We start from the raw sequence: 16,274 nt of genomic DNA on the forward strand, positions 1-16,274 counted from the left end.
CCAGGACCAAATCTCTACACACCCTGCAGGTATCCTTAACAATTCAGTGAAAAAGTTTCTAAAGCTCTTCTTCAGTCACAAATCTACCCCTTTTTTGAATTACAGAAACTCTGCAGGGGTCACAATAAACAATGCAGATGTATCAATATGCAAAAAACAAGGCAACTTGAAGAATATAATTAAGTATATTTACCTGTAACATGTTTTTTCTTAAAAACAAACGAACAAACCAAAACCAAAACAGGAAAAACCACCAAAACTGGCTACTGACTAAAACACACAAAGCTCCAGAATGGGATACTTAGTCATTCCTGCGCAGGAATTTCCAAGTCAAAAACTCTTTTAGAATTAGGCACACACAGTAACTTTCAAGTTTAAAAAAGCATATATTAATCTATTAACACATCTAGCTACTCAGCACTTTGACTGGTCCAATTTAATCAATAGGTTGCACTCAGTTTGGTTGGGCCTTTTTTAGGCCACCTCAACCTCATTTGCACAGCTGGCTTGAAGTCAACATGGGAAGGCTTCAAAAACCTAAATCAGTTTTTCTCCATGTCCTTCACCCTAACATGCTGCTCAATTATCTCATTCTCCCAGAACTACTCCCACACACTGAGAACAATACAGATACTGCAATTTTGAGGGTCATAAAATTGCACAGGTAAGAAGAATTTCAGGAAGCTGGAAACAGAAAGGAGAAAAGAAGTGAAAAGAGACAAGAGACAATTAATACAAATTATGATTTGCTCTAACTCCTCAAGGACTCCAGACTGGTAAGTTTACATGTTTTGTTGTCAGTCCTGGTGAGTAAGCACATAAAGAAGCACTGATGAACACCTCCTGAACGTAGTTGTTTGCTCAATGTCAATTCCAGGGAAGCTTCATTTTATATGCAAATTTTCATTGAAGTAACAAAAATGTTATCATTTCATTCAGAATTACAATTTATCTAAAGTTTATCTATTTCTAAAGCATGAGGTATTTAAGTGAACATCATGTGTGAGATAGCTCCTACTGTTGCATTATACAAGATACATATTTTGCTGTAGCAAATGCAACCCCCCCCCAAAATACATTTCTTACCCATTTTTATTTTTTATCTACTGAAAGACAGGAAATACATAGCAAATTACTTTAATGCTTTCATAATATCTCCAGCAGCCTTTTGCCAAATGTTTCACTGTTCTGTTTAAAATAAGGAAGTACCTAAAACATGTTCTCATCACAAAGAGATACCATGGAATTTTTTCAAGTGTATTTGAAACACTGGACAGTTCAACTGTCTACTTCATATATACTCACAGTATAGTAACAGATGCTTAATCAGTTTGATTTTACTCTCTAATTCTGGACAGAATAATTTACTTTATAGCTTCAGGCTAACACCACTGGATTACACAGACATAATAGCTGTCTGGTCCTGAAAGCATCCCTGCAATTTTCATCTGCCATCCAAATACACACACAACATAAATTACAAACAAGCAAGTAGCAAAATTTTGTCTGGAGCTTTCTATTGGTTTAATTGTGATAAGCTGAAAACACGGTGCCCAATTTCAGACTCTCTTACAGAGAGAAATGTTAAAAGTTATTATATTATAGAGATACTTATTATATTAAACTGGTTTTAAAGATAAAGTACAAATATGTTTGAACAAATCTAAGAGAAGCTTGATTATATTAAATACCTGAAAATGCAAAAACAATCTTAGAATTATGCAGTTGTAGCTCGTTTATTTAATATAACAACATCCTTTATATTTCTAAAATGCAAATCCATTATATTTTCTTTTCTGTATTTAAACCAGATTAAAGCACATGTCAATAAACAAGCTTCTACGAGTCTCTAACTTCTTAAGGATCCAAAAGAAAGTTTAAATTCAAATTAAAAGCAGATATTCCAGTACTGCAGAACAACTTCCAGCCTTTAATTGTGACATTTTAAAAATTATCATGGAACATTCTTCAGAAATTCCCTACATCTGTCTATTGATAAGTAATATAAAGGGACTAAAACAAGTTACTGTACATGGTCTGTGGACACCAAGTTGGAAGAAAAATCCACTAGTCTAAAATTATCTGTAACTTTATGTATGTAGTTCCATTTAAAAAAAAAAAACCACACTCAAAAAACTTTAAATTGCTGCTTTAAACTTGCAGCAATTACAAGACTGATCATTACTCATGATCAACATTCACAACAGCCCCCGAAATTGCAAGTCTTCAAAAATTCAATTCAGATTTTTTAAATAGGTAGATCCAAGTAAGAAAAGCTACTTTAACAGAAAACGCCAGCAACTAAGGACATGCTGCATGTTTTCACTGGTAGCACAGATACACAAGCCAGGAATTACAGCTGTTCTCCTTTCTGAACTGACAGAGACACATCAAAGATCTGCTTTTGTCAAATTATACTATTAAAAACAATCTTTCTGCTACCTGTTCTACTCGGGGAACTCCTTTGAAAACTTCAGCATTAAAAATAGAACTTTTGCACCATGACAAACATTGCCAGTATATGTCTTCTATTAAAAGGAGGCCAGCAACTCCTTCCATGTGAAAACTGAGATGAAATATTAGCTAGCTGCACAGTATTTATGTATTCTCTGGCCATCCATCAGGCTGAGATTTACATGTAAAATGGTATATATTGGAATTACTGTAATACTCTAAGTACTGCATGACTAGTAAAGGAGTTCATAAAACTTAAATTCTGCTTTTGGCAAGACTGGCATAATCTATTTCCCTAGCTTGTTTAAAAAAAAAAAAAAAAAGAAAAAAATAATCCACAATGCAAAGGCAAACAAGCACATTTGAGGGGAAAAATATAGGCAAATTATTTTACATCTAATTTAAGACTGCTATGAGAAGAAGAATGATGAATATTAATATTATTTCCAAGTAAAGGCTTGGGTCAAGGCTAGTTGTTATTACTCTTTAGACAAGTTATTGCATAGCCCTCTGCAACTGAAGGGCAGGTGATACTACTGCTATGAGGTCTTGAAAAACCTCAGTCTGTATCTTGAAAATAAACTTTCAAGAAAATTCTCTAGCTATTCATGTAAGTTTGGAAACCACAAATGCTGAAGGGATAGGCAGTAATTTGTGTAAGAATCAAGTAAATTGGTCACGAAGGCTGACACAAATAGAATCTTGAAAGAACAAAGAATCTCAAATCAGTAACACTTTGAGAATATAAAAAATGTCTAACATGGCTGTGATAACAGAATCTCACACAAATTTATAAAGCAAAAACATCTGTAAAGACTTTGGCCTTTAAAGGCAAATACAGGAAAGCAATGTAATTTTAGACCAAATGGGCAAAAATACTTTGTTTATGTTAAAACTAAGAACGATTCATAAAATCCTGAACTTTTAACAAGTCAAACCTGATTAGGCAACAGGGCAGGTAATACCTTCCACAGACAGAAAACTAAACTTATGCCAGAGCCCTGTGGCTCAATGCCTCTGAAGTACCTCTACCTTCTCAGGCAGACAACAGTCCTCTCATCTGAAGTAGCCTGCAAACTGATTTTCTAGTTTTCTAAGAAATTCTGTCATCTACTTTGTGTTTTTAAAGTATTAGAGCTGTAAAACAGTATTTTCATATGGACATGTGTAAAGGAAGAACAACAGCAGGATGATTAGCAGATTGAAGCATAACCATCTTTTTATACTGCTCTTAAGGAAAAACTGTATTACTAGTAAGCTCTTATAAAAAACACTCCCTCACCCTACACCCCAAAAAAGAAAAAGCAAGCACAAGAGCACAGCCAGCAGCCATTTAAGAAATCCAGATGCCTGTTATATATCAGGGATCCCACAGCTGCAGAAGTTCAGTATTTTGGGTAATCCTTGTACTTCCACAACTTTAGACCCTGTTTATGGACAAAAAAAGTTTATTTCTGCTATTTTAGCAAGTTTGGTTCAGTCTTCTGGGAAAGGATTAAAACAACATTCTTTGACAAAATGCAAGAGCTGCTGTCATTCCCCCTTCATTTCAATTGCATATCACTTTCTTGATGTAAAAAACCACCTGAAATTTAAAGTTGCTTAATGCATATTCACAATATCATAATGGAAGAGCTAATTAATGTAGGCAACATACAACCTATATATCCAACACTGACACTTTCTAAAACAGGTTTAATGTAGCTCCTTGAAGAATACTACATGAGAAATACTTTCTAAAATGTTGTCTTAGTAAATAGATTTGAAATCTAGGACAGTCATTATAAGAGAAAATTGAATACTACAAAATAAAACAATGTTGTCAAAGCCATGGAAAGGATGGAATATACTTTATACAATGCCTTTAAAAACAGAAATATAAATAATTTCATTTTAAAGCTGGTGGGGCCAGAATATAGCATTGCATTATTTTGCCTTGTAATACATCAGGATGAGAGACATCCCCTCAATTGGTGCTGGTAAAACCAAACCCACCTGACTGGAGATGTCCATTGCGGCATGCCAGGTTAGTACTGTCATTATAGACCTCCATTTGCGGCTTGGAAATTTGCAAAACTGCCTGCAGCTTCTCTACATAGTAGAACAGAGGGGGAGGGAGGAAAAAGGACAAAATAAACAAACAAAAACCAAAAATGAACCAAGAAAATTTATGTATGTTGAACATAGAAATGTCAAGTTTGGTTTTGTTATAGTTAAAGATAAAAGGAATATTTCTATCTATTCTACACATTCAGCAAATGTGTAAGAAAATTCTGTTAGTATGAGTATGACTGAAAACAGCATTAAAACTCACCCTTTATGGCTGAGTTAATTACAACAATCTTTCCAGTCTAGTGATTGCAGTTACTTCTCAAAAACAATGTACAGGATTAACCCATTTAATAAATATTTATGTTGATAACACATTTCTGAAAGTCCTCCTCAAGGTGTTACTTTCAACCAGGTGTAAGAAGTCCTCACTTCTCCACGTAATAAATGTTCCACTTAAGAAGTAACAGCCAGTTAACATTTTATAGGAACCTTCAAACTTCAAGCAGAACATATACACATTACAGTGATGTCTTTTGAATCTCTATTTAGATATTTTTCAGTTGCCTTGAAATTAACTCAATAAAGTTGCCATGCAAATTGTGTTCTTTAGGAAGATTAACTTCAGAAACACCTGAATAAAATATTTATAAAGCTAAAGATTAAGGATAAAGAAATTAACTCTGAGAAGTAACGAAAAACAGCCAAACCATAAGTCAAAGAGGTGCAAGGCTGCAAACAAAAGTTAAGGACTACTTGGCTCTCTGCAACCTAGCTACCACTCCTACTTTTCCCACTGCAGTTAAAAACCACTAGGCCATACTTTTGGGGCCCTTTACTGCCTCTCCTACCTTTATTTCACACACACCCCTCTTATTTTAAAAACCAACCACGGTCTGTAAGGATGCAAGGCATACACTGTCATCCCCTGCCCATTTTTTCCTTCTGCTCTCCCCCACAAGATAATACTACCAAGAAGCTGAAAGAAAAGAGATGCCAAGTAGAGAAGCAATGTCCTCTGATAATATGAAAGCATACATTGCAAAAGCAGACAAATTCTACTGAAAGTGTACACAATTTAGATAATAAATGACCTGGCTGGAAGAAGTGCCATTCAGAGTCTGCAGATGGTACAACCAACAAGCATGAGCACTTCCTCTTCCTTAGGCTTCTTTACCTATTACAGATCTTTCTCTAATCTTTCTGTTTCATTCCTTTCTTCTTCTTCCTGCTCCTCATCACTCACTGCTTAGCTTTCCTGAATAGTATCTTTACACCTCATAGTTAAAGTGATGGCTTAGTAACATATAGGCTGAACAAGATGTGGTTTAGAATGAAATCTTGGTAGTCACTGGCAAACACGAAAAGCTGAAGTTCAAGATTAGTATGTGTACACAAGGTTTACTTCATTCTAAATTGAAAGCTTTGAAGAGTCAAAAAAAAAGAAAAAAAAGTCGGTCACACAGGAACAGGCTAGAAGTTACCTTCATAAGCTTTACGTTCCTCTCCAGAAGGGTAAGTAAAGTCCTTTTAGTACGACTGACTGCAGAGAGTGTACTACTTTAGTGGACACAGCACTACCAAAGGAGGCAGCAGAACCATCTATTTCCTGCCCAGTGCATGCAACCCAAATGGAAACAGAGAAAGCTTAGGAAGCAAAAGTAGTATTAATAGACTTTTTAAGATATTAGATAATCAGCTGAGTTTTGAAGAGAACATTTCTGAGTTTAACAAAGACTTTTTAGTAAACGACCATAATAACATCAATTGGCTTGGGCATGAATTCAGTAAATGCTATTTGTTTCAATGTCACAATTTGACATTAGGGTTCTACCACAATAATCAATGCTTAGCTAGTTTAACATATTCAGGAACTCCAGAGCTCCAGCCAAAGGTAAAAGAAACAACGTAATCCAACTGTTGTCCAGTTTCAATTCACAGTCCTCTCATCACATTACCTATTAATGTGTCGTTTTAGTATTGAACATAAAATTTCAAAAAGCAAATATATCACCTTTCTCTAGGGACAGTATAGCTGTAGGATCCTCTGAAGTATCAAAAATAAATTAAATTGAGCTTTTAAATATTATCCCAGGAAATTACAGGATACCATCATCTTCCATTTAAATGCTTTCTCCCTATTTTTCCAGACACTGACAGAATGTTTACATATTCTCATTCATTATTTCACCTTGATGACATAATGCTGACACAAACCTACCAAACAAACAACACTGCAAAAGCCACTGTCTTATTTAGGCAACTCTAGAACTTGAATTCAAGGAAACTAATTTCTGCTAAAAAAAATGCTACCCTGCAGCGTAAGCCTGAAGCAAAATGCACCATCTCCTCCAAGAAAGTGAAATATTCCAAAAGGTGTCCATTGAAGACCCTACCTATACAGGTAGAATAGAGGAATATTGATACTCTCCAAAGTGGATATTGATGACAGATATTTGAATTATGTGTCACATACACCCTTCAGCCAAAATACTGAAGCTACACTAAATACACAGGAAAGTACTTGTTGTGACAGAAAACTGCGCCCCTACAGAAAGCCTCTCTGAAATGAGAGAGCACAGATAGGTAAAACACATAAATAGCACTAGAACTGAACCGTGTTGCACTGGCCATCTATTTTCAGGAACAAAAGTTCTGTGTATCGACTGTAGAAAACTAATATCTGCCTGTCATTCTAAATGCATCAAATTTAATGACTCTAACATGGGTGATCAGTCATTCAGGAGAGGCCAGGTGTGTGAAGACCATCAAAGCAAGGTTTAACCACACAACTAACACACCCTAAACCATGTCAAAAATGGGGGGCCACCACCACATCAAATGGAAGGACTTTCGAGTCCCCTGACAGCCAGCACAACCCGATATTGTCAATGGACTGTCCAAGCGATCAAGTTCCCTTGAGGTGACCTGAAACACACCAGCAGTCACTTCAGCTTTCAGACAGTGCCACAGTACAGCTCAAACAGAGTAAGATACATAATTTAGATTCAGGATGAAAACAGGGCTCAGAGTAGAAAACCTAACATGCACAGTGGGTAGCTCCATCCTCTTCAACATTAAAAGGCACCACCAGGGGTGAGGTGTCCAGCACCCCCACTAGTGGGGTCATGTAACTTAAACTTACACTGAAGTACCAACACTTTGACAAATAAAACAACAACAAAAAGACCAACAACACTGAGCACTTTCAAGGGACAGCTGTCATCAGCATGATTTAATTTTTGCTATCTATGTACTACCAATGTAACCTGCTTGACTGGATGGCATTTGAGTTAGGCAGTCTGCAATCACATCTCTGTCTAGCAAGCAGGATGAAATATTTAGTATTATTGTCTGGTTGGTTTTATCCTTTCAGCTAATGCAATAAAGACTTGCCTATTCTGACTTAAGAAAGGGAGAAATTTCACAAAGCTAGCAGATAACACTCTTATGAGTTCATTCCACAGGAAAAATTCCATCATTAAACTGTAATAGCTTCGAGAGCCTCATGCTTAATTCAGCTACAAAAGGATCTCTACATTACTCAAAAACTTCCAAATATCTGTTACTGTAATTAACAGGCTAAAAGTGTGCTTAGAATGGCACATAGAATTCAACTCTACATTACCTTAAACTTCTCCAAAATCCATGTACAATGACATACAAAAACAATATAAAGGTGTTGTCAATACTTCAAAGTTGGTTAGATGGCACCAAAATATTACTCAACTAGAACCCTAATGATCAAACTTGCAGGGATTTAAAGCCACTAAAATATCTCTCCAAACCACATACTTTGTCTTCCTAAAGGGCACATGACTTCACTTGCTCCTTTTATATCCAAATTTTGCTTTTAGGTACAATGTATGAAGCACATCCTCAGTAAAAATTAGCAAGAACCTAGGCAGAACAAAGTACTAAATTGATAGTTCAAAAATAAAAATAAAACATTATTTTACATCAAACTAACCTATAAACACTATTCTATCTGTTTACCTTTCAATCTGCACTCTGAATGAAGCAAACAAATAGGATGTGATCACATGTTCTGGTAGTAGAGATGACTATACTTCAACTTCAGGGTATTTTGTGATTTTACCCTTTGTTTCTTTTCAATAAGACCATAGCCAGTAAGCAACTTATCAAGCACTACTAAAGTAATACAAGCAAGGATGAAGCATTACTCACAAAACACAAACACTGTTACCTCAATCTTTGAGGAACAGCAAACTCTTTCTAGAAATTCTTGCTCCTTGCCATTAGGATGTGTGCAACAAGTCATACCTTATCAAAGATTGTTAGCATGTAATCACTTTCACTCTGCAGTTCCCTAGTTCATATTACCTCTAGAAGTCAGCCTGTAACTCTAGTAAGTGGAAAGTCTCCATATACTAAAACTGTAGCAAGAAACACCCATATTAATGCATAAAAGACAGAAGCCTCTTTCACCTCCTGTCCCCTTCAATTTTTTTCAAAAGTTACTAAAGACATTAGGAACCCAAGGGAAACAAGATGGGCTCACTTCCTTAGGGTTGTCACAACTTCCCTGTGAATCACCAGTTAGGACCACAGAAACACCAAGTGTAAGAGAAAAGAGCCCAAGTTTTCCCATCTGCTCTAAATGCCCCTAGAAAAATGAGTTAGCAGAACTCCAAACAAGAGAGGGTAAGATCACAGCTGAGATATGCAAGTTAAAATCAAGTACATTGGTTAGTGTACCCTTAAAGAGCAATTAGAAAAAAAACCAAACAACTTATTTTAAATTGACTGAGCTGAAAGCATTTTCAAAGTTTTAAATTTACAGGAAGCACTATACAGAGCCATGGGTCTGTTGTCTGATGGGAGGATCCTTACTCTGTTAAGAGCTTATATACAATACTTAATTTTAATAAAGCTTAAGCTATTCAACACTATGCTTCTCAAAAAAAGTGACCTTACCTTCTAATTTTAAAATAGAACACTACTAGAAAAGAATCAAAAAAATTAGAATTTCATAACCTTATGGTCTACATGATGTTAAATAATTATTATCATCATCATCACTATTATTATTTACCAATAATAAGGAAAATTGTTAATATAAGTGACAGCAAAATCAACAGAATATGAAGTAGTTATACTTACAGGAAGCACACTTGGCACTCATGATCAGCAATATATCATAAATTTCACTACAGTACTCATAGAAAAATCCTGAACAAATTCCATCAGGAGTTAATCAAGACTTCCTCATTTTATGAGTCAAGTGTGCTATGATATAAAGACTTCTCAGTTACTTTTATACCTGAAAGTGGGTCATGAAATTCCCTTTTCAAAATCCATCAACAGCACTTACTCTCAACTAAAAATTAAACTAAAGACACCCTACAAAGATAATGACTACTTCACTTTAAAAATCGAAGTAATACTTTATAAGAATGCATTAAATGAAGTTGTGCAAATAATTACAAACTTTCCAAAGTCATGAATTGTAACTGGTACCTAAAAGCTGCAACCGATCCTTGGCCATTGCCAAATTTGTCATCATTTTAGACTGGAGACGTCGAGCCCGCTCACACTGATCACCTTACAAAGAAAAATCCATGTTAAAACACAATTCGGTAAATTAACTTTAAGTGCCAAAATACTGATACCCAGCCTTCCCTCTTCCCACCCCTCATCTATCTCCTCCACTATGGAACTTTATTACATAACTAATGAAAAAAAAACCTCTAAAGCTTCCTATTTAATCAAGAATTTAAAGTTACTTCACACTATCTGCTTTACAATAGTGCTTATAGAGTGATAGGAACCCAAACATGGTTTTGCATATTGCCTAACATTTCATGCTGACTTAATATGTCCCTTGTCTCTGCATTTCTCTGAACAGGAACCAAATAAAAAAAGATTTTCAAAAAGCTTGAAAAGTGACTGAGAGGCAAGTACAATTTGAAAGAATTCATTTTGGCAAAATTAACAGACTTAAATTCAGTTGACTGTGTCCCTTTACATTTCAAAACACACAGAATTAGACATTAACACCACCACTTCCTAAGAAATATTGTCTGTTCAAGTCAAGCTTTTTTTTTAAACTGGGCAATTTATACAGGTTCTATCAAATGCTAGTGGACTGCCCCCTAAGTAAGATCATATATATACTTACAGCTGAGAAACAAAATGTCAGCCAGCAAAAACACTTACAGGTTTAGATTTGGGGCAAGTGATTTGGGTTGTTATTATTATAATTATTATTTTGAGGACAGAAATTCTCAGCAAGTCCTTCACTACACCCATACTTCTATGGTACATACCTGCTTCTACTCTAAAATGTTTCCACACAGAGAGATGGCTTTCTTCCCTTGTTAGAAATGTTCAGTTATTTTGGCCTAAGTTATTCAGAAACACAATGTCAAGCCATTCCAAACTGGGGGGTTTGTTTTTACATTATACTGAAGGGAATATAAAATTCTGCATAAGTGAGAACATGAACTGTCAACTTCAGCAAATCAAATCAAAACTCAGTATTTTGGCACTCCTGTTATATAAGAAATCATGTGTTTTGCTTAACAGTGTTCATGAACTCCTTATGATTTTGCAGAGTCTGAAAATATTTGCAGCAAGATTTTCACGTGATATAAACCAGAATATTAAGGTGGAACAGAGAAATGGACCAGTGTTCACCTACAGTTAAAACAGGAATAAGAAAAATCCTTATGAAATAATTCATACAGCAGGCTGCTCCTAGCCCCTACTATGTTTAGCAATATTGATTTCTCATTTCAATGAAGCCATAAACCAAAATCAGTTCCACAAAACTCAAAACTGGCTTACCTTGACCAATTACTAAGACAGCTATTCCTTTTTCCAGTTCTTCAATTCCCTTCTTATACCATTCAACAGCTTGTTCCTTTTGTCCTGCTTAAAAAGGAAGTGAGCCCATTATTTTCTTGAACGAATTAAAGCTTAGGAATGGTTCTATATATTGGTGCATAAAACAAGTAAGAGAGAGGAAGAGAGATTTGAACAAAATCCTGTGATTTCAATAAAGTCTTAAAGGGACACTGTCAACTTTATTAAATAGCAAATAAGCTTTTCTATTAATAACAGGTACTATACCAGACTCAAATCACTTTTGCCTGTTTTAAGAATAATTCTTCATCTGCCTTAAAGAAATAAATCCCTCCTCCCCCTGCCCAAAAAAAGAAAGATAAAAAAATCTCACCCCCACATATTCACTCCCAACAGAAATGGTGAAATTAACAGTTTCTACTTCTGGAACATCAACTAGAGATGTGCCTCTTAATCTTCCAGTGACAGCCAATAATAACATTAGTAACAGCCAAAATAACACCAGAAGCACAGAAACTCAAGAAGAAAAGCAACAAGTCTAAGACACTATATGAGAGAGATGAGAGACACTTCTCCTCTGATTAACTCTTGTATAGTGCAGCTCATTTGTCATGAGGGTATTTCTTTGTTTATGCTAGTATGAAACTGCTGCATTACAGGTGTGTGCCAGCTTTCACATGAAGCACAAGCAGAGTTAGAGCACACCTCTGCACCAGCCACGTCCTGAATGGATATTACAGCAAACACAACCATGAACATGCCTATGCCTGACCTAAGCTATGTGATACCATGACTGCAAGTCAGCCACTTAAGATCTATTAATATCTATTTCATATTGCTCCCTTTCCATAAATACTCTGCATTAAAAATAAATTTGCCTGCATATGGAAAAATACTTTTGTAACACAATTATATCACACTAAGCATGCATTTCCACAGAGGAATATAACAATTAGGTATTAGAATTTAAAACCTGATCAGCATTAACAAGCTACTATTGGTAAAAAAAAAAACAAACCTAAAAATGCCTACAATGAACCTTCAGATATCATTACCCTAGTTTCAGATGACATAGTGTTTCACAAAACTATTCCTCAGTGACAGTTACCAGTGCTTCTATACTCAAATCTTTTGATAACTTCAGTGCCAAACCTATTTTCTAGCAAATTTCAGTGTTAGTAAAAATATTTCAGCTTCATTTCTAAAATCCTCTTCAGGGTTTTCCCTTGTTCCTCTTCAGACAAAAAATAAAAAAATCTCTTAATAGTAACATTTGGCAAGTTCCCCTGTGCAGGTAAATTCATGCTTTGCTCTTTGTACCACCACACACCACAGAGCACCTGCCTATAGTCATGAACACCACACACCTGGGAGACATTTCATTACTGCCCTTTCTTCACCAGCCTCATATAGCCTGACTGTTAAGGACAAATCTAGATAAATTAAATCACCCAAGGTGAATGACTTCAATCAACTCTTCAGACTTTTTCTTTAAGCTTCTTCTGCCCACCCACCACCCACAGAAACAGCTTCAACTGCAGTGTAAATCATAAATCTAATACTGATTATAGCTAAATAAAAATCCAGTTTGAGATTATTCCAGCCAACTTTGCTAACAAAGCCTGAATTGCTTTGTTGTTCTTTGGGGCAGCTGCAAACATGCCAAGGTCATCATTAAAATTTCCCTTCCAGCTTTTAAATAGAGGAAGTTTTAAAAGCACAATAACACACCAAGCTGTTTGCAAAGGTTGTGCTCCAACTCCCCACAGAATGGTTGACTAGTTCTCAGTGATTATGATATTAAAAGTACAATAAATGTCACATTCCTTGGAAATTGCTGATTTGCTATATTGGCTCTATTGACTATATAGTTGCTATTGGCCATATTGAGCAGAATGGAACTCATTTTCCTCCAATAGCCCCAAAAGCACTGTGTTTTGGATTTGTGACTAAAACAGTGGATAACACAGAAATGTTTAGGGTATTTCTGAACAGCACAACTTCAAGGTTTTCTTTTTCCCATCTAGATCCCAGTAAGTAGGCTGAGGGTGCACAGGGAGTTGGGGGAGGACACTACCAGGATGACTGACCCAAACTGGCCAACAGAATATTCTGCATCATACAATATAATGCTCATCAATAAAAACCTGGGTAGATGAATAACTGGATGGGGGCTGTCTTCCAAGGGAATCATTCCTTGGAAAGATTTCTCACTTCCTTTTTTTTTTTTCCTTGCTTTTGATCCTCCTATGCTCTCTCCTGTCCCACAGAGAAGAGTAAACAAGCAGCTGTGGGGATGCTTAACTGCTTGCAGGGGTCAACACACCACACTGGCCTTCTTAGGAAAAGATATTAAGCTTAATTGTGAAAATACCAAAACAAGAATAATTACCCCACTAATTCAGAAGCATAAAAAATTACCAAAAGTGCTGTGAAAATTACTAAAGTATGCATAGCTCCCACAACAGCAAAAATGCCACATAACTAACAGACTATAAGACAATTCAGAATCTCCAACCATTTCACACACTATGTCTAATATACAGTTTTTTCTTTGAAGCCATAAAAAGCTTATTTACAGATCAGAAAATTTTCAAAGATAGGCAAGTATTCTGGTAAAATCAGATAAGCAAATAACAAATCTGTGTATTAAAGGGAGCTCTTTCTCAGTGGAATTACAGTGCAGTTGCAGGACTGTAACAGTTGTGCAACTGCTCATATTAGCAGCAAAGATCATCTTACTAAATGCATGGCCTGAGCAGTTAATTCACGTATGATCACCCTAAAGGCATCTACAGAGTAAGTTCACGGTTAAAACTGGTATTTAAGGGCTTACCCTCCAAACCACCAGTAGTTAAAGGTCACAACACTGGAACAGGTGCCTGCTAAGGTAAGACTTTGCTACTCCTCACAGAGCAATCATCAACACCACCAAAGCTTTCAGCTACCTCACCTTCTTTCACGCTTTGCTCCTATGACCCTCAGCACTCTCTCACTGTACATCTGTGCTGAACTAACCTTGCTGCACATGGTGCAGATTTTTTTCCTCTCCCAGAGCACACCACTGCCACTCCCAAATCATCAACGTAAAGAAGGACACATCCCACGCTTTTATGGTGCTCTCAGCATGCAGCTTCAGTTGAAGGCCTACTCCTATATTTTTAATCTCCTCCTCTACGGATAGGAGTTTCATTAAAGCTCAACTGAAAGTTTAGAATAAGGCATACTGACCTTTTCAGAGAATTTTAAAAGCCACCACAGCATGCCCCCAAGGCCTACCTTTGGCACACTAACAGAATCATGCTGCTGCATTTAGAATAAATGATTAAACTAAATTCAGTATCAAGAGTTTTGTTTGGTTGGGTTTTTTTACTGCTCTACAAAAAACAAAAAAATTCTCACTCCTCTGTTTTATTCCACTGAACCCTAAACATCTTCCTTAAGGTCTTCTCATCACACAGTGGTAGATTTATAGGATTTTTAAGAGTATGCATGTCAGAACATTTTTTAAGAAACTGTCAAAATTCAAGTGTTTCTTTCCTTAAAGTCACACCACTCAAATGAGTATTCCGAGGGCCAAGTATCCTGAAGCCTCGCTTCAGCACTCACATCATTTGTCAGGCAGTGCATTCTAGGATGCACCCTTATTATTGTCCTTGGTGCTTTTGTTGTCCGGCTGGCTTGGTGAAGGCTAGTTACAGTCACATTTTTAAATCGCCTCACCCAGACTTCCGCGGCAAAAACTCTTTAAGTTTTTGGGGAGAGATACAAGCATTTGTCTTGCAAGGGGAACGCGCCCGAGCCGCAGCTTTGTGATCCGATCGGTATCTGGATGCTGCGGCAGGGACGGACCCGGCCGGGGACCAAAGCACGGCCGCATGCGGGCACAGCACGGCTCAACCCCCGCATTTCTCTCCTGAGCGGGTTTTGTTCGCTCTCGGCTGAAAGCGGTCTGTGAAGGCACCGGGCCTTCCCGCCCACCCCCCGCACCCCGGGGGCCGCGGGCGCTCCCTCCCTACCTGTCTCGTCCTCGTCGATGCGCAGGGCCATGGAGATGCACTCGAAGGCCCGCTTGTGGCACGCCCGCACCGTCTCGGGCGCCCCGCCGGGCTCGGGCGCGTCGCTGGCCCCGGCCCTGCTGCCCTTGGCGGCCATGAGGGCGCCGCGGGAGAGGCGCTCGCAGAGCCAGGCGAAGAGCAGCCCGAGCTGGAAGGCGACGAAGCGGAGCAGGGCGAAGGCGGCGAAGAGCGGGTACGAGAAGTAGTACAGGTTCCGCTTGTGCGGGGACGCCGCCGCCGCCGCCCCCGCCGGCGGCACGGGGGGCGCCGGCCCGGGCGGCGAGGGGGGAGAGGCGCCGGCGGTCGGAGGCGCGGAACTGGAGCCGGCTGAGCCCTTCTTCTTCCCTCGGCCGCCCGGAGAATTCATTCACCGCCGTCGCCATAACCCGCTGCCAGGGACTGACAACAACCGGCCATGGCGATGGCGGCGGCGGCGACGCCCCTTTCGGCCGGCCCAGGGGGAGGGACGGGGGCGGGCTGCGCGCGGCCCCGGCCGGGGGCGGGGAGAGGCGGCACGGCGCCTGACGCCGTGGGGGGACGGCATGGCGCCCGCAGCGCCGGGCTGCCGAGCTGCCACGGCCCGAGGGGCGGCCCTCAGCGCTGGGCCGGGAAAGCGCGGAATCACAGAATCCGTGTGGTAGGGAAAGACCTCTGAGGTCATCGAGTCTAGCCTCTGAGCGATGTAAAACTGGACCGCAGCACTAAGTACCGCGTCCGGACTTCTTGAACGCGATCAGGGACGGTGACTGTACCACCTCCTGGGGCAATCCATCCCAATGTTAAATAACCCTTTCTGTGGACAAATTCCTGCTAGTGTCCAATCTCGACCACCACTGGCACAGCTTGAGGCAATGTCCCTTCGTCCTTTTGCTGGTTGCCCTGGAG

At 38.6% G+C, this 16,274-nt stretch overlaps 1 protein-coding gene across 4 annotated transcripts in view; it reads right to left on the minus strand.

Annotated features, from left to right (window-relative positions):
• Nucleotides 1-15,833, minus strand: part of SPAST (spastin) — a 34,134-nt gene extending 18,301 nt beyond the window's left edge. Inside the window, exons 1-4 of one of the 4 annotated variants that reach the window (XM_056486621.1) lie at nt 15,351-15,833; nt 11,314-11,397; nt 9,985-10,068; nt 4,450-4,545 (exon numbers count right to left, since the gene is read on the minus strand). In XM_056486621.1, coding sequence (XP_056342596.1) covers nt 4,450-4,545; nt 9,985-10,068; nt 11,314-11,397; nt 15,351-15,756 — 670 coding nt within the window. In that variant the 5' untranslated portion in view covers nt 15,757-15,833. Of the gene's footprint in view, nt 1-4,449; nt 4,546-9,984; nt 10,069-11,313; nt 11,401-15,350 lie in introns of all 4 variants that reach the window. The other 3 variants (XM_056486620.1, XM_056486623.1, XM_056486622.1) reach the window with 3 other exon arrangements.
• Nucleotides 15,834-16,274: the final 441 nt, after the last annotated feature.

The sequence above is a fragment of the Oenanthe melanoleuca genome, chromosome 3 (genome assembly GCF_029582105.1).
Source record: "Oenanthe melanoleuca isolate GR-GAL-2019-014 chromosome 3, OMel1.0, whole genome shotgun sequence".
Taxonomy (NCBI): Eukaryota; Metazoa; Chordata; class Aves; order Passeriformes; family Muscicapidae; genus Oenanthe; species Oenanthe melanoleuca.